The sequence below is a fragment of the Chiloscyllium plagiosum genome, chromosome 3, assembly GCF_004010195.1.
Source record: "Chiloscyllium plagiosum isolate BGI_BamShark_2017 chromosome 3, ASM401019v2, whole genome shotgun sequence".
NCBI lineage: Eukaryota > Metazoa > Chordata > Chondrichthyes > Orectolobiformes > Hemiscylliidae > Chiloscyllium > Chiloscyllium plagiosum.
The window spans coordinates 65,502,758-65,527,394 of NC_057712.1; the positions used below are offsets into that span (position 1 = coordinate 65,502,758).

The 24,637-nt window shown below is 42.5% G+C and overlaps 1 protein-coding gene and 1 non-coding gene across 3 annotated transcripts in view; both read left to right on the plus strand.

Annotated features, from left to right (window-relative positions):
* Positions 1 to 1,376: 1,376 nt before the first annotated feature.
* The window catches only part of arhgap18 (Rho GTPase activating protein 18), a 131,636-nt gene continuing 108,375 nt past the window's right edge, over positions 1,377 to 24,637 (plus strand). For both annotated transcript variants that reach the window (XM_043683642.1, XM_043683619.1), the window contains exon 1: positions 1,377 to 1,496. Coding sequence is in view for 1 of the 2 variants with exons in the window: in XM_043683619.1 (XP_043539554.1) it covers positions 1,453 to 1,496 (44 nt within the window). In the remaining variant the exon portion in view is untranslated. The remainder of the gene's footprint in view (positions 1,497 to 24,637) is intronic.
* Positions 11,593 to 11,711, plus strand: LOC122548710. The gene has a single exon (XR_006311321.1). It is a non-coding gene; the product is annotated as a 5S ribosomal RNA (ribosomal RNA).

A 24,637-nucleotide genomic window follows, 5' to 3' on the forward strand; every position in this document is an offset into this window, starting at 1 on the left:
CAGACCCACTTCCCTCTGACCAATGCACTTAACACTATGGCCAATTCAACTGACCTGCACACTTTTGGACTGTGGGAGGAAACCCATTCAGACACAGGGAGAATGTTCAAACTCCACAAGGACAGTCGCCCGAGGCTAGAATCGAACCGGGGTCCCTAATGCTGTGAGGTAGCAGTGCTAACCACTGAGCCACGTGCATACCTGGCAACATGCTGGTAAATCCCAAGCTTAATAATATCCTTGCCATAATAGGGTGACCAGAACTGGACACAATATTCCAGAAGAGGCCTCACCAATGTCCTGGACAACCTCAATATGATTTCCTTACTCCAATATTCAAAGGACTGAACAATGAAGGCAAGGATGCAAAATGCCTTTTTAACCGTTCTGTCTATACTTATTCAATTCAGTCTTTGTAATGATATCTTGACTGTAAAAAAGTTGTACTATGATCATTAGTTTTTATATTAACATTAAATCTCCAGCAGCGATGGAAAATAAACATTAAACTAATGAACATATCATCTTCCTAATCAAAAAAGTTTTATTAAAGAGGCCTTCTGGAAGAGTATGGTTTACTTGTAAGCAGCAAGAGATTTAATGGATGCAATATCTCCTCTAACTTTTCTCCAAGCAAAAAAGATTAGTGGGCGGCATGGTGGCACAGTGGTTAGCACTGCTGCCTCGCAGCCCCAGAGACCCGGGTTCAATTCCCGCCTCAGGTGACTCTCTGTGTAGAGTTTGCACATTCTCCCCGTGTCTGCGTGGGTTTCTTCCCACAGTCCAAAAATATGCAGGTTAGGTGAATTGGCCATGCTAAATTGCCCGTAGTGTTAGATGTAGGGGAGTGGGTCTGGGTGGGTTTACGTTTCGGCGGGTCGGTGTGGACTTGTTGGGCCGAAGGGCCTGTTTCCACACTGTAAGTAACCTAAAAAAAATTATAAACCTTTTCAGAGCACACCTTGTCTTACTTTCTTGACGGCCATCACACACTATACATAGAGAAAGTGACTTCAGGCAGATGCTAGGATTCTTTCCATCGAGGTTATCAAAGCTGCCAGACCAGGAATAAAGCACTGTTCCTATTTCTCCTTCCTTGAATCAACAGATCACCCATTGCCGGTGCTACATTATTGCCTTATTTTAGAATGAGGCTAACACTCTTAATTTGAGCTCATCGTTTAACAGGTGAGAACTGGGATTCAGTAGCTGTCATCTGAAATCATGTACTTCAATTTATTTTTAAGGGAGACAGTCCTTATTCTGATCAGTAACAGCTACTGCCATTCGCTAAATTGCATTTGTTCGATTAGCATACATTATTGTATTTTTAGAAAGGATTTCCAGAGGGATTACACATTGTTATGTGCAGCTCCCTTAGCAAAATAAATACTGCTGCAGCAATGTGATGGTTGTCCTGCGTTATCAAAAGGTGGAAGAAGCCTTCCAAAAATGGTCGCAATGTGCACTAAATTGGTACATTATCTTCACCTGAGGTACAATTTACTGCTTTCAAAACAGTTATTATGTTTAAAAGTGTTATGCAACATTATTTCATTTTAATTATGACATTTGGACACCAACTGAGTTCATGTGCTTTATAATTTGGATTTGTAGCGGGTGTAACGCAAAAGAAACAGGTGCCAGTAGAGCACTTTGTGGACTGTGAATGGTCATTTTAAGGTACACCGTCCATCTGAAAGATTCACTTCTTTATCCTTCTAACATAGTTTACCTGGCAGAGTAAGATGGCTGTGTTTTGCTCTGACTGTTTTTCTATAAGCTCAGTTGAAATATGAAACTGCACGGCTGAAAATGACTGTTGCTAAAAGGAGGGATTGATAAAACAGGTCAAAATGAAGTGTTTGAACACTTTACTTTTGAAAGCTCATGGTTGTAACAGAATTTACCTCAGCTGCACAAATCTTTCTAGAAATCATTGAGCCTTTCCATTTGGAAATTTCTGAACTGATTGTATGGCAGATGTATAATGGTAAAGGAATGCTGCATATCTAAATTAAAATGGAAATTCTTGGATATGTTCAATGGGTCTGTCAGTAAATGGAAGAGGGACAGTCAATTTGGAAAACCTCCAAATTTAGAAAACAGGATGTATTCCTGTGTTGGGATTTAAATATTAGCTCCGTAGAGCTCAAAAAAAGAGATTACGGCAGGGGGATTTGTACACCTCTTATAAAGCCATAGGATGTCCCTCGACTCAACCAGTTGGATTTGTAGTCAGTAGAACAAAGACAGAATAAATTACTGTGTTGTACATGTTGCAATGCAAACAAATTATCTGTTTGTAGTAGAGTGGTTTGCTGCCAAGAATTAGAATTATAATTAGGTATATTGTCTTATGTACTGAAGTACAGGGATACATGAGTACAGCAAAAAGTGTACAGTCACTGTTTCTGGCACCATCTGGTACAAAGATATTTGAAGGTATAAATAACTACAAGCTACATTAATAACATAAATATTGTAACAAAGACTTTGAAGACTGAGGGTACAGGTCCTCTCTCTACAAGATGTTCAGTTGATCTGACTTTTTGTCACCCAAGTTTATAGGATACCATCAGTTTGATTGAGAAAATGCAACCTCCAGAATTATGTCTTTCAGAACCATTACTCTGTACAACATCTCCCCCAAATTGTTTTCTGTCATACTAAACATTTATACATGCATGTATATGATTAAATTTACCACTATCCTATCCCTTCCCAGTCTTTGATTTCAGAAATTCTGGTGAGCTGGAGGTTTTAAAATTCTTCCAGTTCTCTCCAGACTTTAAAGACTGATTTTTGTTTGGTTTGAGGACTGCTGACCTTGATTCTGTCCTTAACCTCATGTGGTCTGTAAAGTCTTGCTGCATGACTAGAGATTTCATTTATTGGATTCTCTTCACTGTGGATGTGATCACTACAAAACAACTTACCTGGGAGATCCTTGATCTCCTGAATTTCTTTGACTGATGAACTCTTCCCTGCAGAATTATGTTGTTACCTCATAGCAACATTTGGGACACATTTATGGAAGGCTTGAGGATTACTGCTTTATCACTGATAATGATAATTATTCTGTGGTATTGAAGAATTGAGATATTCCTCTTGAACTTGTAATATTTCCTCATCTGACATCAAATTCCAAATTGCTATTATAATTTTTTCAACAGGCTGTTTAGGTACCTGAACAATCTCAATTAAAAGTAGGTCAAAGCGTTCAAGTGGGCTGTACTGCTCATTCTTTTCCTTATCTACATCTTCTTGCAAACTTTGCTGGTTTCTGACATTTAAATTTTCTTCTGTGATGTTTAACTGTTTTCCAATCTTGACAATTCTGTGTAATAGCACATTTCATACTCAGAATGGGATCTTCAATCTCTCTTGCAATCTCTGGCTAACAAATCACTGATTGAGGCCTGACTGTAATATTTAGAGATCCCTCAGGGTCCCAGGTGTATCCTTTCCAGGTCATCTTCCCAAAATGAAGCTGGAATAACTAAGTTTCTGCCATACACCAGTAAATCATCAACAAAATTGTGAAAAGTTGTTGATGCTCAAAGAATGTGCCTTTGGGCAAATAACTGAATTTTTCTTCTGGTCATCCTTGTTGAATTTCTTTGAGCCTTATGTGACTTGTTGGCCACTGGTTCTTCTCTACAATATAAAACATATTCCTTATGCCATTATAGCTAATCTCAGTAGATTGTTTCTTCTTTTTGGGGTTTCTGGGAAGCACACTGAATTCTTCTAGCACAAACACAAAGAACTGCTGATGCTGTAAATTGAGAATAAAAACATAGCAGGTCTGACGGCATCTGTAGAGAGCAAAGAAGAGATCATGCTTTGGGTCCAGTGATCCTTCATCACTTTTGACGAATCTTCTAGCAGATTCCCTTGACTGGCTGTTCAACAGCTGTTTGTTCGTGGACCAGTTAATGTTTGATTGGCTTGCATTCAGCGAATTGAGTCTCTTGAGGGCTGTTGACTTTGTCATCTTCAGTTTCAACACTTTGTTCAAAACATTCACACATTATTTTTAACAATTGTTGGATGTTCTATATTCCGATCCTCTTCAATACGCCCGCAGTCTAATTTCCACCATTTTGTACCTCAAAATTTTCACCTTATCTTAATATACCATAAGTGGACTTCATTTCTGCACAAAATGATTTTTTTTAGTGTTTAATCTAAAAGGATCCTATCTATTTTCTATTAAATCATCTGATGCCCTTTTTTTATTTGGTATTTGTGACTTTTGACTTTAAGGTCCATGTTAAAGATCTCAAGGCATTACTTAAAGAAAAGTACAGGAAGTTTCCTTAATAAAAACAGAATGCACTGGAAACACTTAGCAGGTCTAGCAACATCTGTGGGGAAAGAAACAAAGTTAATTGTTGCACCTCTGTGACCTTTCATCGGAACCAGAATACATACGTTTTAAGTAGGTCAAATGAAAAGTGGGGTGGAGAGATGATGAAAAAAAGAATAAACATGAATCGGTCTGTGATAAAGGAGAAGGCGGAAGACACTAAGTGACAATTGACGAGCCAAAAGGAATAGTAATAAGACAAGTCTCCCTTTTTTTTCCCATCCTCACTTCTGAGGGATGGGCCAAAGTCTTCCATCAGATTGATCCATGCTTATGGGCAAAGTACTGCAGTGCATTGTCATTGCTTATTGCTGACCAGGAAACTCAACTGCTTTTACCACCTGCCACCAGGAAGGATATAATGGCAACTGTTCAGCCTTATTATGAACACACTGTGCATGGCCAACAGGTCATGACATAGGACTCAAACCCTAAGTTTCTTCGGCACTACCACTGTGCTCTGAGACTTCCAATGGGAGAAAGAAAGAGAAACAAGAGGTGTCCAAACGATGTGTGAATGACATAATAATAAGCAGCAGCCATTGAGACATGCAAAGAAAGGAAAATAAAATGAGGTGTTGGCATAGGCAGGACAGAGATTACAGTCTGAAAATGGTAAACTTGAATCCAAAGATCTGGAAAGGATCTGATTGAAAAAAAAGGTACTTCTTCCTTAAGTTTGTAATGGACTATAATGGAACACTGGAGTCTGGCGAGGACAGAGACATCAGTGTGAGAGCAAAGTGGAGAATTACACTATTGGGGTCAGGTATGTAGGATGAATGGAGATGTTCCTCAGGCCACATACAGCACAAGTTGTTCATTGTCAGAACAGGTTCAGGCATATGCAGGCGGATGGTAATGAATCGGGACTAGTTGAGCCACAGTCAAGAAAATCAAAGGCCAAAAATAAGCAGATGCTTAAAAGGGAGCAACATATGATGGGTATGGACAGAAATCTACATTAATGCAATTTTAAGCCATTTCCCAATCAGACCAGCCTGCTTTGCCTATTCAAGCTGACGTTGGAAAGTGTATCTTAAGGAGATATAATTTGCTGCCACTGCAAATTAAACTTTTGCAACCTTCTTGGTTTAACTAAGTCATTAATTTCATATGTCTTATAAACAGGATGCATGAAGAATTGTGGACTATTGTCAGTGGGTGGCACGGTGGCACAGTGGTTAGCATTGTTGCCTCAGCGCCAGAGACCCGGTTCAATTCCCGCCTCAGGCGACTGACTGTGTGGAGTTTGCACGTTCTCCCCTTGTCTGCGTGGGTTTCCTCCGGGTGCTCCGGTTTCCTCCCACAGTCCAAAGATGTGCAGGTCAGGTGAATTGGCCATGCTAAATTGCCCGTAGTGTTAGGTAAGGGGTAAATGTAGGGTATGGGTGGGTTGCGCTTCGGCAGGTCGGTGTGGACTTGTTGGGCCGAAGGGCCTGTTTCCATACTGTAATGTAATCTAATCTAATCTATATTCCACTAATGGCATTGACAGACAATTGAGAGTGATGAGGTCAGCCACCTTATGATATGGAAACCATATTCAATGGCTCCTTGCATCTTTCATATTTTCAGAGTCATTTTATGACAATGGTTCTAGTCAGCCAGGAGACTGAGTGCAGATTGCGTAGGCTTTGCACTCTTTCCATGTGTTTACATTGCTTCTGAAAGAATCAATGAATACACAACACAAGGTTCTGCAACAGATAAGCTGGTCCTGAGTGTTGCTGTACTAAAGAATGGATTGAACTACTTTAACTAGTCGAGCAAGATAATCTGGATCAAGAATCTATTTTAACTGACCCACTCGCAGCTGTGCGAGGAAAGAAAATGTACCTTAGTCATTTTATTGTCGATTACCTTGGGTAGAATGGTTCTGATGTCTAAAATTTAATCTTTTCTGATTAGCCTTTTTAGAGATGTTGTTACATACCTCTGGAGTAGGTCAGACTTGAAACCAGGCCTTCCAGCCCAAGCAGAGGGAACACTATCATCATGGCTCTTACATTTTCTTTTAATTGTGCTCAATGCATAAAAGCTTTTATTTACTGAGGAATTATTTGATATATGGTGCTCAGACAGAGATTTATGGCCTTTGGTAGGGATACTAGTTTCAGAGAGGGGTACGAATAAGACTAAACTAGACAGTCTCTTGAGTTTCTTATATGTTTCAGTGCGATCTTGGCTGGTTTGAGACTTAATTCCATGTACCCATCTTTGCCCAATTTCCCCTTAATATATTTGGATATTAGGTTTCTGGCCGGACTGGACATGTTCCAGGAGACATCACTGGACGTGGTATGAGCAGGTGGGTCCATTCAGATCGGCAAAGTCCAAACTACCCTGGACCATCGGACGGACACACACACACACGGTGATTTTCCCTGTGCACACAAGCAGACATCTTGAGAGTTGCTCTTAATCATTTACTGAGCCCAGTTCCAATGTTACAGCAAATGGAAACCGAGTTGGGTAGAGGGGGCTGCTCTCCATTGGTGAGACCACGGCTTTCATCTGTGCTTGCTTCCTGCTGAAATGGGGCCTTGCCCCTCCCCGCTCACACCCACACTCACTTCACAGAAGGCCAGGAGCAGGTGTAGAGTAGTCCTCTGAGCCTCATGCTGAGGGACATGACACTCACCATTTCGTTACTGGAAGACACTTCTACAGCTACGTCTTCAGCTCCGTGAGTGATTCTGGAAGTTGTGTAGGTCATAGCTTGCACAGAACATTTAAGGCACATTGCAGTCAAAAGGGCCTTATTCTGACTAAGAGGGAAATTCAATAAATAACACATATAATTTTCTCTACAATGCTTGAAAAACTTATAACCTACTGGGCTGGACATAATACACTTATGCATGTCGTCTGTATGTGCGACCTGCATCTATACCGGCATATGTTTAATATCATCATGCTGCAAAGTATCAAGTTACATCAAATTACATTTTATAATAAATGCTGAGTTTTGAAGAATGACTTATTTGATTAAAATAATGGTCTTAACTCTCCCAGAATGCTTTTAAAAGGCCCAGGGTGATGCTGTTTTGGGAGACTCACGGCCTTTCTGAGAGGACTGGATAAGAAAGAACTTTCAGTCACACCTTTAAAATTAACAATTGGTCTGATACCAATTGCCGTTTAAGGAAGAGACTTCTAAAATTTGACTTGGTTTGTGAGTAAAAGTGCTTGTTAACTTCACTCCTGTAGAGTTTGATTCCAGTTTTTTGTCTCACTATTGAGACCTACTAGTCAGTCAATCAGACAGCTGGAAGTTCTAAAGTCTCAGGCAGAGGTAATGGCCACTAATGGGACTATAGGTTGCCTCACTCAGTCTGGGCAAGTCTGGAGTCAGGAATCCTGGCGAGGGAGCTGGTTTCAAGAGGTCAGGAAGGAGTGACAATGGCATTATGGGTGAATATCTTCTAAAGGGCCCAGAGACCTCAAAAGATAGTAAATTCCAATGCCTACTCTTGCCCAATTGCTATATGGTATGGCCTCCATCCACCGCAAGTAAAATACCAGTGTAGGCAGAATGAGACTCTGATGAGTTCATTAGTTGGTTCCCTGGCTTCCTGAAAACTCCCAGAGCTCCTGTAAACTTTCAGACAGGCTGTAGGAGATTGGGTAGATGATAGGAAGGCTAAACACTAGTATTCAGCCCCAGCTCTCTTTTGATCTATGCTGTTTCTAGCTTTTCAACATTTAGAAGGTATTTTATTTTATCCTTTATCAGTGCAAAGTTGATGACTTCACGTTCACCTACACTGAAATCTATTTGTCTACCATGCACTTAAGCGATCGATATCTCTTTGTAGTTTCATGCTTCCATGTTTACAGAGTAGCCTTTATGTCTGTTATCATTAGATATGTGGCTTTCCATCCCATAGTCTCAGTAATTAATCAATATGGTGAATTAGTTGAGGCAGCATCACAGATCCTATAGGACATCCTGCTATTTGGAATAGCATTAATACAAATCCCTCTGGCTATTGCATCACATCCAAATTCCTGATCAGCTCAATTCCAAGATATTTAACTTTAGCCAATTAACAGCTCATTCTGAATTTTATCTTACGTCTTCTCGAAGTCCATATAAATAAAATCCATAGACAGACCGGTGAGCCTGACGTCGGTGGTGGGCAAGTTGTTGGAGGGAATCCTGAGGGATAGGATTTACAAATATTTGGAAAGGCAAGGACTGATTAGGGATAGTCAACATGGCTTTGTGCGTGGGAAATCATGTCTCACAAACTTGATTGAGGTTTTAAAAAAAAATAACAAAGAGGATTAATGAGGCTAGTGCGGTGGACATGATCTATATGGACTTCAGTAAGGCGTTCAACAAGGTTCCCCATGGGAGACTGATGAGCAAGGTTAGATCTCCTGGAATACAGGGAGGACTAGCCATTTGGATACAGAACTGGTTCAAAGGTAGAAGATAGAAGGTGGTGTTAGAGGGTTGTTTTTCAGACCGGAGGCCTGTGACCAGTGATGTGCCACAAGGATAGGTGCTGGGTCCTCTACTTTTCATCATTTAAATAAATAATTTGGATGAGAAAAAAGGACATATAGTTAGTAAGTTTGCAGATAACACCAAAACTGGAGGTGTAGTGGACAGCGAAGATGGTTATCTCAGATTACAACGGGATCATAATCAGATGGGCCAATGGGCTGAGAAGTGGCAGATGGAATTTAATTTAGATAAATGCGAGGTGCTGCATTTTGGGAAAGCAAATCTTAGCAAGACTTATATGCTTAATGGTAAGGTCCTAGGGAGTGTTGCTGAACAAAGCGACCTTGGGGTGTAGGTTCATAGCTCCTTGAAAGTGGAGTTGCAGGTAGATGGGATAGTGAAGAAGGCATTTGGTATATTTTCCTTTGTTGATCAGAGTATTGAGTACAGGAGTTGGGATGTCATGTTGCGGCTGTACAGGACATTGGTTAGGCCACGTTTGGAATATTGCATGCAATTCTGGTCTCCTTCCTATCGGAAGGATATTGTGAAACCTGAAAAGGTTCAGAAAAGATTTATTTTTCTTTTGCCAGAGTTTGAGGATTTGAGCTACAGGGAGAGGCTGAACAGGCTGGGTCTGTTTTCCCCGGAGCGTTGGAGACAGAGGGGTGACCTTATAGAAGTTTATAAAATCATGAGGGGCATGGATAGGGTAAATGGACAAAGTCTTTTCCCTGGGGTGGGTGAGTCCAGAACTAGAGGGCATAGGTTTAGGGTGAGAGGGGAAAGATATAAAAGAGATCTAAGGGGCAACTTTTTCATGCAGAGGGTGGTATGTGTATGGAATGAGCTGCCAGGGGAAGTGATAGAGGCTGGTACAGTTGCAACATTTAAAAGACATCTAGATGGGTATTTGAAATGGAAGGGTTTAGAGGGATATGGGCTGAGTGCTGGCAAATGGGATTAGATTATCTTGGGATATCTAGTTGGCATGGACGAGTTGGACCGAAAGGTCTGTTTCTGTGCTGTACATCTCTATGACTCTATAGCATTTGCCTATCCACTACTATAATCAAGAGTGTGGTGCTGGAAAAGCTCAGCCAGTCATACAGCATCCAAGGAGCAGTAGAATCAACATTCTGAGCAAGAGCCATTCATCAGGAATTGGACTTACGTCCGAAACATTGATTCTCCTGCTCCTCGGATGCAACCTGACCTGCTGTGTTTTTCCAGCACCACACTCTTGACTCTGATCTCCAGCACCTGCAGCCTTCATTTTCTCCTATCTAGTACTTTCGCATATCTTCAAAATTTTAGTTACGTTCATCAGACGTGACCCAAACTTTACGAATCCATGCTGGATCTCTTTCATCAACTCAAAAATTCGAGAGGAAGAACCTAACAGGAGGCTGAGTGACACAGGCTATGGTGACAATAGACAATAGAAAATAGGTGCAGGAGTAGGCCATTCTGCCCTTCAAGCCTGCACCACCATTCAATATGATCATGGCTTTATCCTTAATCAGTATCCTGTCCCTGCCTTATCTCCATAACCCTTGATTCCGCAATCCTTGAGAGCTCTATCCAACTCTTTCTTAGCTGAATCCAGAGACTGGGCCTCTACTGCCCTCTGGGGCAGAGCATTCCCACACAGCCACCATTCTCTGGGTGAAGAAGTTTCTCCTCATCTCTGTCCTAAATGGTCTACCCCGTATTTTTAAGCTGTGTCCTCTGGTTCGGCACTCACCCATCAGTGGAAATATGTCTCCTGCCTCCAGAGTGTCCAATCCTTTAATAATCTTATATGTCTCAATCAGATCCCCTCTCAGTCTTCTAAACCCAAGGGTATATAAGCCCAGTCGCTCCAGTCTTTCAGTGTAAGGTAATCCCGCCATTCCAGGAATTGACCTCGTGAACCTACGCTGCACTCCCTCAATAGCCAGATGTCTTTCCTCAAATTTGGAGACCAGAACTGCACACTGTACTCCAGGTGTGGTCTTGCCAGGGCCCTGTATAGCTGCAGAAGAACCTCTTTGCTTCTATACTCAATCCCTTTTGTTATGAAGGCCAGCATGCCATTAGCCTTCTTCACTACCTGCTGTACTTGCATGCTTACCTTCATTGAGTGGTGTACAAGAACCCCCAGATCTCTCTGTACTGCCCCTTTACCTAAATTGATTCCACTTAGGTGGTAATCTGCCTTCCTGTTCTTGCCACCAAAGTGGATAAGGATCCATTTATCCACGTGAAAGTGCATCTGCCATGCATCTGAGCACTCACCTAACTTGTCCAGGTCACCCTGTAATCTCCTAACATCCTCATCACATTTCACCCTGCCACCCAGCTGATGAAATTTGCGAATGTTATTGCTAATACCATCTTGTATATCCTGAAGATAGATTGTAAAAAGCTGCGGTCCCAGTACTGATCCGTGCGGTACCCCACTGGTCAGTGCCCGGCATTCCGAAATGGAGGGGTGGAGGAGTGTGGAAGGATGAGAGAATGCAGGCTGCGGCCCTATGAAGCAGGGGGAGGGCTTGCAGTGGGCCTGTGTGGGGATGTGGGAGACTACAGGAGCCTGGTGGGCAAGGGCTGGCCTGAAAGGCAGCTGGAGGGACGGAGGGAGGGAAGCACGCACGGAGGAGGAAGAGCAAAGAGAAAAGAGAAAAAAAAGCCAAAGGGGATAAAGAGAAAGAGCAACAAAGAAAATGTGGCTGGCCAGCACGCCTTGAAGTAGGGAGAAAAGGCAAGGGCCAGCGCCTACGGCCATACTAGTCTGAAAACGCCCGATCTCGCCTGATCTCGGAAGCTAAGCAGACCCAGGCCTGGTTAGTACTTGGATGGGAAACCGCCTGGGAATACCAGGTGCAGTAGGCTCTTTCCGCCAGCAGTGGCTGCTCAAGTCACCCCTCTGCACTTGTCTTGTGCCAGGCAATGGAGCGGCAGGTTATTTTTGCTGCTGCTGCTGTGCCTGGCATCAGTCTCCTGCAGGCACGAGACACGGAGGGGAGGAGAGCGGAGCGCTGCCAAAATCAGCAAGAAAGGCGGAAAGAAAGGGATTGGGGCTGCACGCTGTCTGCGGGTGGCAGTCAGGAAAGGCGGACAATAGACAATAGGTGCAGGAGTTGGCCATTCTGCCCTTCCAGCCTGCACCACCATTCAATATGATCATGGCTGATCATCCTTAATCAGTATCCTGTTCCTGCCTTATCTCCATAACCCTTGATTCCACTATCCTTGAGAGCTCTATCCAACTCTTTCTAAAATGAATCCAGAGACTGGGCCTCCACTGCCCTCTGGGGCAGAGCATTCCACACAGCCACCACTCTCTGGGTGAAGAAGTTTCTCCTCATCTCTGTCCTAAATGGTCTACCCCGTATTTTTAAGCTGTGTCCTCTGTTTCGGCACTCACCCCGCAGCGGAAACATGTTGCCTGCCGCCAGAGAGTCCAATCCTTTGATCATCTTATATGTCTCAACCAGATCCCCTCTCAGTCTTCTAAACTCAAGGGTACACAAGCCCAGTCGCTCCAGTCTTTCAGTGTAAGGTAATCCCGCCATTCCAGGAATTGACCTCGTGAACCTACGCTGCATTCCCTCAATAGCCAGAATGTCTCTCCTCAAATTTGGAGACCAGAACTGCACACAGTACTCCAGGTGTGGTCTCACCAGGGCCCTGTACAGCTGCAGAAGGACCTCTTTGCTTCTATACTCAATCCCTCTTGTTATGAAGGCCAGCATGCTATTAGCCTTCTTCACTACCTGCTGTACCTGCATGCTTACCTTCATTGAGTGGTGTACAAGAACCCCCAGATCTCTCTATACTGCCCCTTTACCTAAATTGATTCCACTTAGGTGGTAATCTGCCTTCCTGTTCTTGCCACCAGCTCCTCCCTCATAGCTCCATAGTTCCCTTTATTCAACAGAAATATTGTCACTTCCGATTGTACCCTCTCCCTCTCAAATTGCAGATTGAAGCTTATTGTATTATGGTCACTACTTCCCAATGGCTCCTTCACTTCGAGGTCCCTGACCAATTCTAGTCCATTGCACAATACCAGATCCAGAATTGCCTTCTCCCTGGTCGGCTCCAGCACCAGCTATTCTCAGAATCCATCTCTGAAGCACTCCACAAAGTCTCTTTCTTGAGGTCCAATACCATCCTGATTCTCCTAGTCTACCTGCATGTTGAAATCCCCCATAACAACTGTAGTAACATCTTTGCGACAGGCCAATTTCAGCTCCTGATTTAACTTACATCCAACATCCAGACTACTGTTTGGGGGCCTGTAGATAACTTTTTACCCTTAGTATTTCTCAGCTCTATCCACACTGACTCTACATCCCCTAATTCTAGGTCCCCCCACCCAAGGGACTGAATATCATCCTTTACCAACATGGTCACCCCACCCCTCTGCCCATCAGTCTGTCCTTACGATAGCACGTGTAGTTTTGAATATTCATTTTCCAGGCCCTGTCCACTTGAAGCCACATCTCAGTTATCCCCACAATATCGTATCTGCCAATTTCCAAAAGAGCCTCAAGCTCATCCATCTTATTTCTAATGCTTCGTGCATTCATGTTTAGTATTTTTAATTTGTTACTGTCCTCACCCTTCCCATCAACTCCTATTTCACTCAACCTTACAGCATGATCCCTTTCTGAGTTTTCTGCCTCATTGATACAGTTGTCTTTCTTGACTTCCCTTCTTCTAACTTTCCCTTCAATTTCCTTCTTAAACATCCAATTTGTCCCCTCCCCCCCACTACTAAGTTTAAACGTAGCTGTGTTGCAGTAGCAAACCTGCCTGCCAGAATGCTGGTCCCTAACCTATTAAGGTGCAAACCATCTCTCTTCTAGAATTTATGCTTATCACTAAACATATCCCAGTGATCCAAGAATTTAAATCCTTGCTTCCTGCACCAGTTCCCCAGCCACACATTCAAGTCCATTATCTCCCTGTTGCTGGCCTCACCAGCCTGAGGAACTGGAACCAAACCGGAGATAACCACCCTGGACATCCTGCTTTTCAGCCTTCTTCCTAGTTCTCCGAAGTCCCGCTGTAGTATGTTCCTCCTCTTCTTCCCAACATCATTTGTGCCGACATGTACCACCACCTCTGGCTCTTTACCTTCGTCCTTGAGGATTTCCTGCACTCTGTCTGTGATGTATTTAACCCTGGCACCAGGAAGACAACACACCCTGCTGCCACAAAAACACCAGTCAGTTCCTCTCACTATGGAGTCCCCTAATACCACGACTCTGTGCGATGTCCGACTCTTCCGCTCTGTCTCCACGCCAACTTCTGATTGACAGACCTGGCCGCCTTGCAGACTGGCAGTGTCATCTGTCTCTACTGTTTCCAAAAGATTCAACTTGTTCCTGACAGGTACTTCCTGACAGGGGTCTCTTGTACCTGTCTCCTCTCTGCCTTCCTCATCGTCTGCTCTCTTCTGGTATGATTGGTGCAATAATCTCACTGAAGATCTTGTCCAGAAAGATCTCATTCTCTCGGATGAGCCTAAGGTCCTCGAGTTCTTTCATCAGTGTTGCAATATGCTCTGTCAGTATCTGAACGTGCACACACTTTCCACACTTATACGAGCCAGACACACCAGAGTCGTTGACCACGTAGCACACTGAACCAGCTTGGCAGTCATGTCTTCATCATCTTCAACTGTGGCGTAATCACTTCACTCAACCTCCTTGTCAAAGACTCCTGAGCTAAAGCCTCACTCTTCAATCCACAGGAACTTCCTTGGACCCTCTTTTTGGAGCAAGTCTGTGGACTTTTAATTTAGGTTAGAGGAGGCCCTACTTTGTAGGTCCTGGGATCTAGAACCCACCCACTCAAATAACAATCACTTACCTTCCCGACCGGCTTTGCGCTCTGCCTTCACTTCCGCCCAGCTCCCGCCGCTCTCTGATGCGAAAAGTGAGAGAGAGCATCAGGCGGATTCAGCTCAACACTGCTCTGAATATCTTCCCTGTGGGAAATTGGGCACCAACTGCTCCGGACATGCTTCATGTGCCCTGTTACATGCACCCTGCATCCATGGACATTGACATCTGATGTATCAGCCTCTAAGAACCCTCATGGTACATCTTCAATCCATCTACAGTATGCTTCTGCACTTCAATCTGCACCTTGGGCTACACCGAGAACTATCATTGTAAAGATGCAGCAAGGGCATTGTGCACTCAAGGACACGCACCCAGCTCATGGACTGGACCAACCTGTAACTCTGAGCTCTTCCCTTGCTTTCATAATGCTCACTCACACTGATCTGCTGACAGCATCTGTGCATTGTATTGTCTTGCACTGCCTTTTGTGCTTTGTTCCCTGAGCTAGTGGTAGCAGGTTTTGATTATTGCTATCTTGCTACGGTGTTTAATGCAGCCACAAAACCAGGAACCCTGTCAACAGGGGTCAGTCAGGTTAAAGGGATAGCCTTCACTCAGGGTGTCCTGGCACAGTGAGTCAAGAGAAGCTTTTGATACCAGTTAAAGCCGTGTTCAGAGCAGTCAGAGTCTCGATCATATGGTGTGAGGAACCGATGGCAGGAAGCACACCACAACGTCTTGACACTTTCTGCCCTATTTTGTGCTGTGTTCCTCAGGAAATGAGAGAGGAGCAGGTTTTATGGAAATGAAGGTGGGTGACACAGCTGGTATGGCTGACGTAGTAAGTTTTCCATGTGAATGAATGGTCAGCACAGAGGGCACGCGGGGGTTGTGGTGTCATGGTTGGAGTAGCTGAAGGAGTGAGGAGAAGATATTATGGGTATTGGTGAGTGTGGGAGAGCATGAGCCTTGGGGAGGGGGGAGATGGATACAGTAGCAGGATAGAATGAGAGCATATGAGATATCAGAGAAAAGATGGCAGCACCGATACTGACAAAGTGAAAGAGAACATTGACCTTCTTTTTATAGTACTCTAGATGACTGAGACTGCTTTAACACAGGGGATGGCAACTTTGGATAAAGGTTGGAATGACCCGGTATTGTGGTGGCCACTACCAGTCCTGTAGGAGTACAAGGTCCTGGGTCTACACCACTCCATCCAGCAGGACCTGCAGGTCCCTGTCCTCAAACTGGGCCATTGTCTGCAGCAAATGTCAACAATTATGCTGGGCAGCCCCAGACTGACAGAGCTAATCCAGCTGCGCAATGGCCTTTCAAAGTGGCTGCGATATGCTGCTCCATTCCAGGGTATCAGCTGAGTTACTCTGGGGCTGTAAATTGGATGTGAGAGATACCACAGAGAGGCTGAGTTTGGTAACATAACAGTAAGAAAACTCCTTAGGCCTCAAGGTGGCAAAGCCTCTAAAAAACTCGATACAACTTGGACTTAGCCAAAAGATAAAATAAGATTCAGCCCAAGATGTTTTGTCCTACTCTTGCTTAGTGGGCTGGATGCTCGGACTCTGCCAAGGTTGACACTGCCAAGGGTTTTCAGAAAACAAGGACCTTGTTTCTGTTGTTAAACTGATATACTAACATATACATTTATAACAAAGATTACAGTGTCACCTAATTAAAACAGGATTGGAATGCAAACAGACTCTGACCTCACACCTAATACATTGCCTAAACTGAGATGTCACCTTTTCATATAATATTTTAAGTTATCTCAAGAACGTGACTTCAAAGAAGTTCTGGGATTTACATATTAATGAACCAAAACCTGCAACCCATTCTAAAAGATGAAAGACTTCACAGCAATCTAGGTTTGTTCGATAGATCATTTTAATTGCATGACACTGTGAGCTTTTGCTATAAATTCTGTGTCTTATGATCCTGCCCCACTAGTTACCTGATGAAGGAGCAGTGCTCCAAAAGCTAGTACTTCCAAATAAACCTGTTGGACTATAACTTGGTGTTGTGTGATTTTTAACTTTGTCCACCTCAGTCCAACAATGGCTCCCACAATGCTAATGCAATCCAAATTGTTTATAAAGAGGACACGTGCCAAGAGGTAAGAGACAGCAGTAAAAGCAGATAAAGTCTGCTGTGTTTATGCTGGTACCAGTACTAATTTATGTCCATTAATGCTGCTTAATAACTAACTACAGTAGAAACAGGTACATCTTGTGATCTTTGCCATTGTATTCTAACAATTGGAGTATTTCTGCTTGGTTTGTATTGCTCTATGCTTCATAAATATAATTAATACTTACAAATACATTTCCTTCACCTTGTCAGACTTGATTTAATTCACAAATCAAGTGAGGAGTCATAATATATTTTAGTGTTGAGCTATCACACTTCAGTCAAAATGCAGTTTGCAAAAAACAAGAGAGCTAATTACAAAAGCTTTTCTTTTGAGTCAAAGATTTTTTTATCTACTGACCCTGAGGAAAAGATATAGAAATATGACATCAAACATACACACAAGCGTAGGTATTTCTGAGATGATTAAACAGATAGGGAGAGTGTGCATGTCTTCTAGGTTCTGATGTCCTTCATTCATATTCCTGTTTCTTTTTGCTGCTCAAAAGCAGATGTCGAAATATCATATTGTGTGAGCCCAGCTCCTTTTTTCTCTCCAAGCAGGCGAAGTTGTAGCTTACTTATGATGTCCCAATATGTGAAATTATGATAAATGTGTAAACTAAACAGGAGATACAAGTTTCCTGTCACAGAGTCACTTGCCTTGTGTTGATGTTTTCAGATAAAATGGTAATTTTGCTATAGATGGCTTTGTTTATTCCACACATCTCACAAAACTTGTCCCAGTTTGTGGTTGCGTGATCATTGCAGACATTTCAGACCCTTATTTTTAAAAAGAAAAAATGTCCATCTCCATCCTCCAGACCACCCACTTCTCTCCGCTACATCAGACTTACTCTACCTCTGCTATCGTGCCCACATCCTCAAGTTACCACGGTCAGTATCACATCTAATGTCTTCCTCCACTTGTACTCACCTACTCCAACCCACACCATCCCTTGCATATCCTCTGCATTTTCTAGTCACCTTCTTGGGACATCTTCTCACCAGCAACAACAGCAATAGCTTTGCAACCCATTTTCATCTCCCATAATATTTTCCTTATAAGGAGAGGATCCTGACTCTGAATACCCTGAGCAGGTCCTGGATTGGCATTGGAGGCTACTGTTGAATGACCATGCCAGGACCCGCCGAGTGAAGGCTATTCCCCTTGACTTCACTGCATCTGCTGACAACTATGACTGGCTTCCTGGCGTTGTGACTGTGTTAAATGGCATGATAAAACAGCAGTAATACGCAGAGAAAGTGAGAACTGCAGATGCTGGAGATCAGAGTTGAGAATGTGGTGCTTCATCAGAAAGGGCTTATGCCTGAGACATCAATTCCAGATGAAGGGCTTATGTCGATTCTCCAGTTCCTCAGATGCTGCCTGACCTGCTGCGTTTTTCCAGCAATAATATGAGTTTGGTATTTCTTGCTGAGGGAGTAACGTGCAAAAATGGTAAGGAAAAGCAAGGCATGAATGCTGTGAGCAGGTAAGTTCACAGTGAGTGAACGTTATGAGAGTAAGCAAACAGTCTGGAAATGCAACCTGGCCCTGGGCAGGAGCTGAGTGCATGTCCCTGAGGGCACAGTGTCTTTGCTGCAGAATTATAATGATAGTTACTGGTACAAAGATATGCCTAGAGATAATATGAGCTGTATGTTTATCAATTGAGGTACAGAAAAGACTTTGAATACTATTCATCATTGTTGTCAATGTGTTAGAGAAATGGTGTGCAGAACCATCAGTTGCTGTGCCTCAGCTGAATACTGCTGGGAATCATCTGAAAGGACTGCAATGAAAAATATGTTAAAGACAGAATGAAAAAATGTTAATCACCTGCTATTTCTTTGTTAGTGAGAAGTAAGAAATTGCATTTCATAAACTGAAAGCAAACAGTAAGGTTTTAAATTTGTTTCCACATGGTCAAATTGAAGTCAACTATGCGCTAAAAAACTTCAGAAGTCCCTCACTGCATTGTGTTTAAGTAGATGAGGAGAAAGGTATATAAACTCATGTGCTTACAATTGTGTTTATTATGATTAATATGGGCTAAAATTGTTTCTTGCATGTAAGCTCTTACAGTTTGTATGGCATCAATAATAGCCAAAGGCCAAAGCCATAGTGCCCCTCATAAGTTTTAATATGTTCAACTACATAATATTTGCAACCTGCTATTAAATTGTATTGATTTCTTTTATATGATTGCCATGTTCGTGTTAAAGTGTGTGGCAAAATACATTTTGTTCTTACTTTACACAGTATGTTAACATAAATCACATTGAGGCTGCTTGCTTTACTCCTAGTGCAATCAAGGATGTGGTTAACTGGGGAGGAGGTTGGGAAACTGCCTGACACATCAAATAGACTAACTTCATCACAAGCTGATTGCAAGAGAAACTGTCTCTCAACTGTGAAACTTCCATGTTCATATGAATCAGTTGACATGTTTTTACTTTCAGCTAAACAATCAATGATAGACATCGCCTTACAAAAGAAGTCTGGGTGTGCATTGTCTGCATCATTTAGAAATTTCTAGATAATTCAGATGATGGAGGTGGTCAATAGTTTTTAAAAATGAATATGTAAATTGTGCCCTTATCAGATCCAGTGATCTGTTCTCTATGCAGTGACTGGTAATAAGAGCAAATAATGTATAGATTTACCATTCAGCTTGTTTACAGGTTGTTAAGCCAAGCTAGGACAGAGGCAGGAAAAAGTGGAAGGATCGGGAAGGAGGAAAGGAAGGAAATTCTGAGATAGGGTGGGAGGCTGGAAAGGTTAAAGGACAAAAGTGATGATGATGCAAGCAAAATGGGGAAAGTAATGGGTTAAGTAAAGTTGCAAAAGGTATCACCACAGGACATGCAAAAGGCAATATTTACCAGAACCAACTGTCCAAAAATTTGGGAGAAGGGGTAATGATCTAAAATTGTTGAATGCAGTAATGAGCCTGGATGGCGATAAAATGTTGTTTCTGGACGTTTTGTCCAGCTTCGTTGGTGAAGATGAAAACCAGAGTAAGGAACAGAAAGGCTGAGCTATCTGGTAGCAGAGGTGGGAATGGCAGGGGGGTGGGGGGGGGGGGGGGGGGGGGAGAGAGAGAAAAACAATCAGAAAGAGCATGGTTTAAAATGAAATTTTAAAAAACTATGAATGTCGGGCATATTCAGAATATCTGACCTCATTTGTGAAGGGCAAAACAGAATTGGATTTTACTGCCGCAAAACAGGCCAGCCTACCCGCAGCATACCCCAACCCCACCCAAATAGGCAGTGATTACATCAGGCCAGCTATATGGTCCTGATGAAAGGTTCCAACTGAAACATCAACTCCCCTCCTCCTCTGATGCTGCTTGACCTACTGTGCTTTTCCAAGCTCCACTCTTTATCAACTGACTCTCCAGCATCTGGTAGATGCTTCCAGCAGTACATCAAGCCAAACTCCAAAATTAAGGAAGGCAAGCAGGTACAGAAATCACTGAGTCAGGAAAAATGAGCCTATTAACAAATTAGTTGAGAGTGGAGTGCTGGAAAAGCACAGCAGGTCAGGCAGCATCTGAGAAGCAGGAGAATTGGTCTTTCAGGCATAAGCCCTTCATCAGGAAACTGATGAAGAGCTTATGCCCGAAAGGTCAATTCTCCTGCTCCTTGGATGCTGCCTGACCTGCTGTGCTTTTCCAGCACCACACTCTTGACTCTGATCTGCAGCATCTCCAGTCCCCATTTTCACCTACCTCCACCCTATCCCAGTCCCAAGCACCGCCCTCTTGACCTGTCTATCGTCTTTCCCATCTATCCGCTGCACCCTCCTCTCCGACCTATGACCTTCTCCCCCAGTTTCATCTACCTATTGCATTCTCAGCTACTTTCCCCAACCCCATCCCCCTCTCATTTATCTACTTCCCTAGCCCACAAGCTTCATTCCTGATGAACGGCATTTGCTGAGATGCTTTTCCTCACTTTCTCCCTGTTAACAGCCTAGTCAGTTAAAACATTTTGTATCCCATTACATATTTTGGGATTTTGGCTGTGAAGCAGCCTTGAAGTCTTTTGCTGTAGCTACAACAGGACGGCACAAGCAAGGAAGTAATGACTTGCAACAATATCATGACTGATGGCATGTGGGCTCAGTGGTTAGCACTGCTGCCTCCCAGCAGTGAACCAGGATTCAACTGCACCCTCAGGCAACAGGCTGTGTGGAATTTGCACATTCTCCCATGTCTGTGTGGGTTTCCTCCCCTAGTGCAAAGATATGCAGGTTAGGTGAATTGGCCATGCTAAATTGACTGTAGTAACTAGGGATGGGCAGGTTATGGGGATTTGTCATGGGAAAAGTAGGGTAGGGAGTTGGGTCTTGGCTCTTCACAGAGTCAGTGTGGGCTCAATAGCCTGATTTCATTGTGTAGGGATTCCATGGCTGAATGTAGAGGTATCAGCATTTGCATTTTTTTAAACTATATTTAATCGTATTTAGGGACTTCAATTTAAAACATTTCGGAGAGATTGGGCCTTTAAACTTGCAGTTCTGACTGAAGTCCTGTTCGTGACATTACCCATCTGCTACTTGATGTCCAACCTGAAATGCTGATGGGGCACAGGTCCCCATTTTGCATCGACAATTAGCCTCTTTCCAACTTGACAGTTGTTAATTGGCTATCTGATGCTTGATTACACATTCTAAGAGAGGGAGAGTGGGAGACAGTGGATTTTCCATTGCACCTCTCTCATCCACCACTAAACCCATTAATTCCAGTCCGCAGTTAACATAAATCAAAGAACTGCGTATGCTGGAGATCTGAAACAAACAAAACAGAAATTGCTGGAAAAACACAGAGTTAGCAGTTTAGTTCCATTGAAAGGTCACAGAGTTAAAATATTAACTCTATGCCTCCCTGCACCGATACTGCCTCACCTGCTAAATATTTCCAGCATTTATTGATATGTTTCAGGTTTATAACATCCATGGTACTTTTTTCTTTTCGAATAGATTAAAATGAGTAATCTACAGAAGCAGGTTTGAATTGTAGATTATTTGTAGGACAAAGTATTGTTCAGAAAATAGATGGGAGCAAAATGCACAAGTTTTTAAAAGAGCTATAGTATTTGAATCAACCTCTTCAGACATGTTATACCACATTGGTGATGTAAGTAGGACTTGAGCTCAGGTATCCTAGCCTGGAAGTAGGGGCACTATCACTGCCACACAAGCCTTTCAAAGGGCTATGACAGATATGTTTCATCATTCTGTTCAGGTATGTTATGATACACTTCAGATGCAGGTGAGACTTAGAACGTAAGAACATAAGAACTAGGAGCAGGAGTAGGCCGTCTGGCCCATTGAGCCTGCTCCACCATTCAATAAGATCATGGCTGATCTTTCCGTGGCTTTAGCTCCACTTGCCCGCCTTATCGCCGTGACGCTTAATTCCATTACTGTCCAAAAAATTGCCAATCTTAGCTTTAAAGACATTTACTGAGGAAGTACCATTCACTCGGCATGGAATTCCACAGATTCACAACCCTCTGCGTGAAGAAGTTCCTTCTCAATTCAGTCCTAAGTCTACTCCCCATAGTTTTGAGGCTATGCCCTCTTGTACTATTTTCAGCCACCAGTGGAAACATCCTCTCTATGTCTATCTTATTTATTCCCTTCATAGTTTTATATGTTTCTGAATGATACCCCCTCATTCTTCTAAATTCCAATGAATATAATCCCAGTCTACTCAGTCTCTCCTCATAAGCCCACCCCCTCAACTCTGAAATCAACCTAGTGAACCTCCTCTGCACCCCTCCAGTGCCAGTACATCCTTTCTCAAGTAAGGAGACCAAAACTGCACATAGTACTCCAGGTGTGGCCTCACCAGCACCTTAAACAGCTGCAACATAACCTCCCTGCTTTTAAACTCAATCCCTTTAGCAATTAAGGACAAAATTCCATTTGCCTTCTTAATTACTTGTTGGACCTGCAGACCAATCTTCTGTGGTTCATGCCCAAGGATACCCAGATCCCTCTGCACAGCTGCATGCTGCAATTCTTTTTACCATTCAAGTAGTAGTCCTTTTTACTGTTATTCCTGTCAAAATGGATGACTTCACAATTATTAACATTGCACTCCATTTGACAGACCTTTGCTCGCTCACTTAACCTATCAATGTCCCTTCGCAAAGTTTCACAGTCCTCTGCACACTTTGTTCTACCACTCATCTTTGTGTCATTTGCAAACTGTGACACACTGCTCGTGGTCATCTCTCCAAATCATCTGTTTAAATTGTGAAATAATTGCAGTGCCAAATTTCTACAAAAGAGGCAGGTTTCAGTTGGGTTGCACATCAACGAGGAACTGGTTTGAAACAAAGCTAATTTACTTTATAACCAGCAGAGGGAGAAAACATTCTGACTGTCAATCGCAGTGAATGTGATCATGCTCTGAAAATAGCAAACTCTAATGTTAATCTACATTAATATAAATCGACAGATTGCAAGGTTAACAAATCTCTCTCCCTATTCTCACTACCTTTCTGTGCATTGATTGTATATATTTTTCCTTTCTTTTTAGTGCAGCATATGTCCTCAACTTCCTCTGTTTGTGGGCTATGACTTAGCAAGGGCCACGATAGCATTGTGGTAAAATCTAAAAGAAAACTTTGCAACACAGGAACACATACAAACATACACAGAGAGTTAGAATCAGAAGAAAAAAAAGAGCATTTGACTATTAACAAACCAACAATCAAAAGATACAGATTTAATACTGTCCTTTTCAGAAAGATGAAGTCCAAAAATGGGCTTTAAAATTAGCTGTCTGGAAGTTGACTGGTGCAGTAGCAAGCAGTTGACGAGTTGTAGGCTGTTTCTTCACTTTAAAAATCTATTCAAAAATCTTTTGAGAAAGATCTGCTGAAATGTAGGGTCCACTTCACTGTTTTAATGTAAGAAAGTTTCACTTGCAAAGCACAAACACAAGTTGTTGGCTGGTTGCAGTATTGATGTTCAGTAGAAGCTGTTACTTATGTATTGAATGCCAGGAACAGCGTGTTCTCATTTCCACCTCCTGTATTGCACCTCACTGGCTTTGTGTTGTAGCTCAAAAGTGCATTGCAGACTTTTGTAAAGAAAACTTCATTTGAATTAAGACAATCTTAGAAATTACTTTTGAAATAACTATGATACAATCAAAATTGAATTATCTTTGTTTCCTTGGTGGCTAATGCCTAATCTATAAATAAACTGATGTTATTGAAAAATCCAATAAATATTTAATCCAACTATTTAGTACAAACATTTCATTCCTCAAGCACATAGGGTGTCTGGGTTAACATTAAGCTATTATGTTACAACAGAGGAGCATTCTTTCAGTCATCTGAGGTTAGATAAGAGTATAAAATCTTTTTGACCTCAGATTACATGCTATCATACAGTAATTATTCCATAAGCATACTGACATACTAATTGTCAACTATAACACACAAATGTTTATTAAGTCGTCCTTTACTCCATTCATGACACTGCTGCTGCCCCGACAATGAAATTTTTCTCACTATCCCAAGCTTCCACCTTTTCAATGCTGACACGTTGCAGTGCAATTGCAGCATTCTTTAATTCCCTTTTTCTACACCATTGTCCAGCTTCACAAATACACTCTCCACATGAGTTAACAGTTTATGTGTATTCCATTTTCACATACTCATACACAGTGCACATACAGGTGGTCCCCAATTTACAAAATTTTGACTTACCAGCACTCGTACTTACGAACACCTTTGCTCCTACTAATGAATGCTATTTTATACTGTGCTGTATTGTGT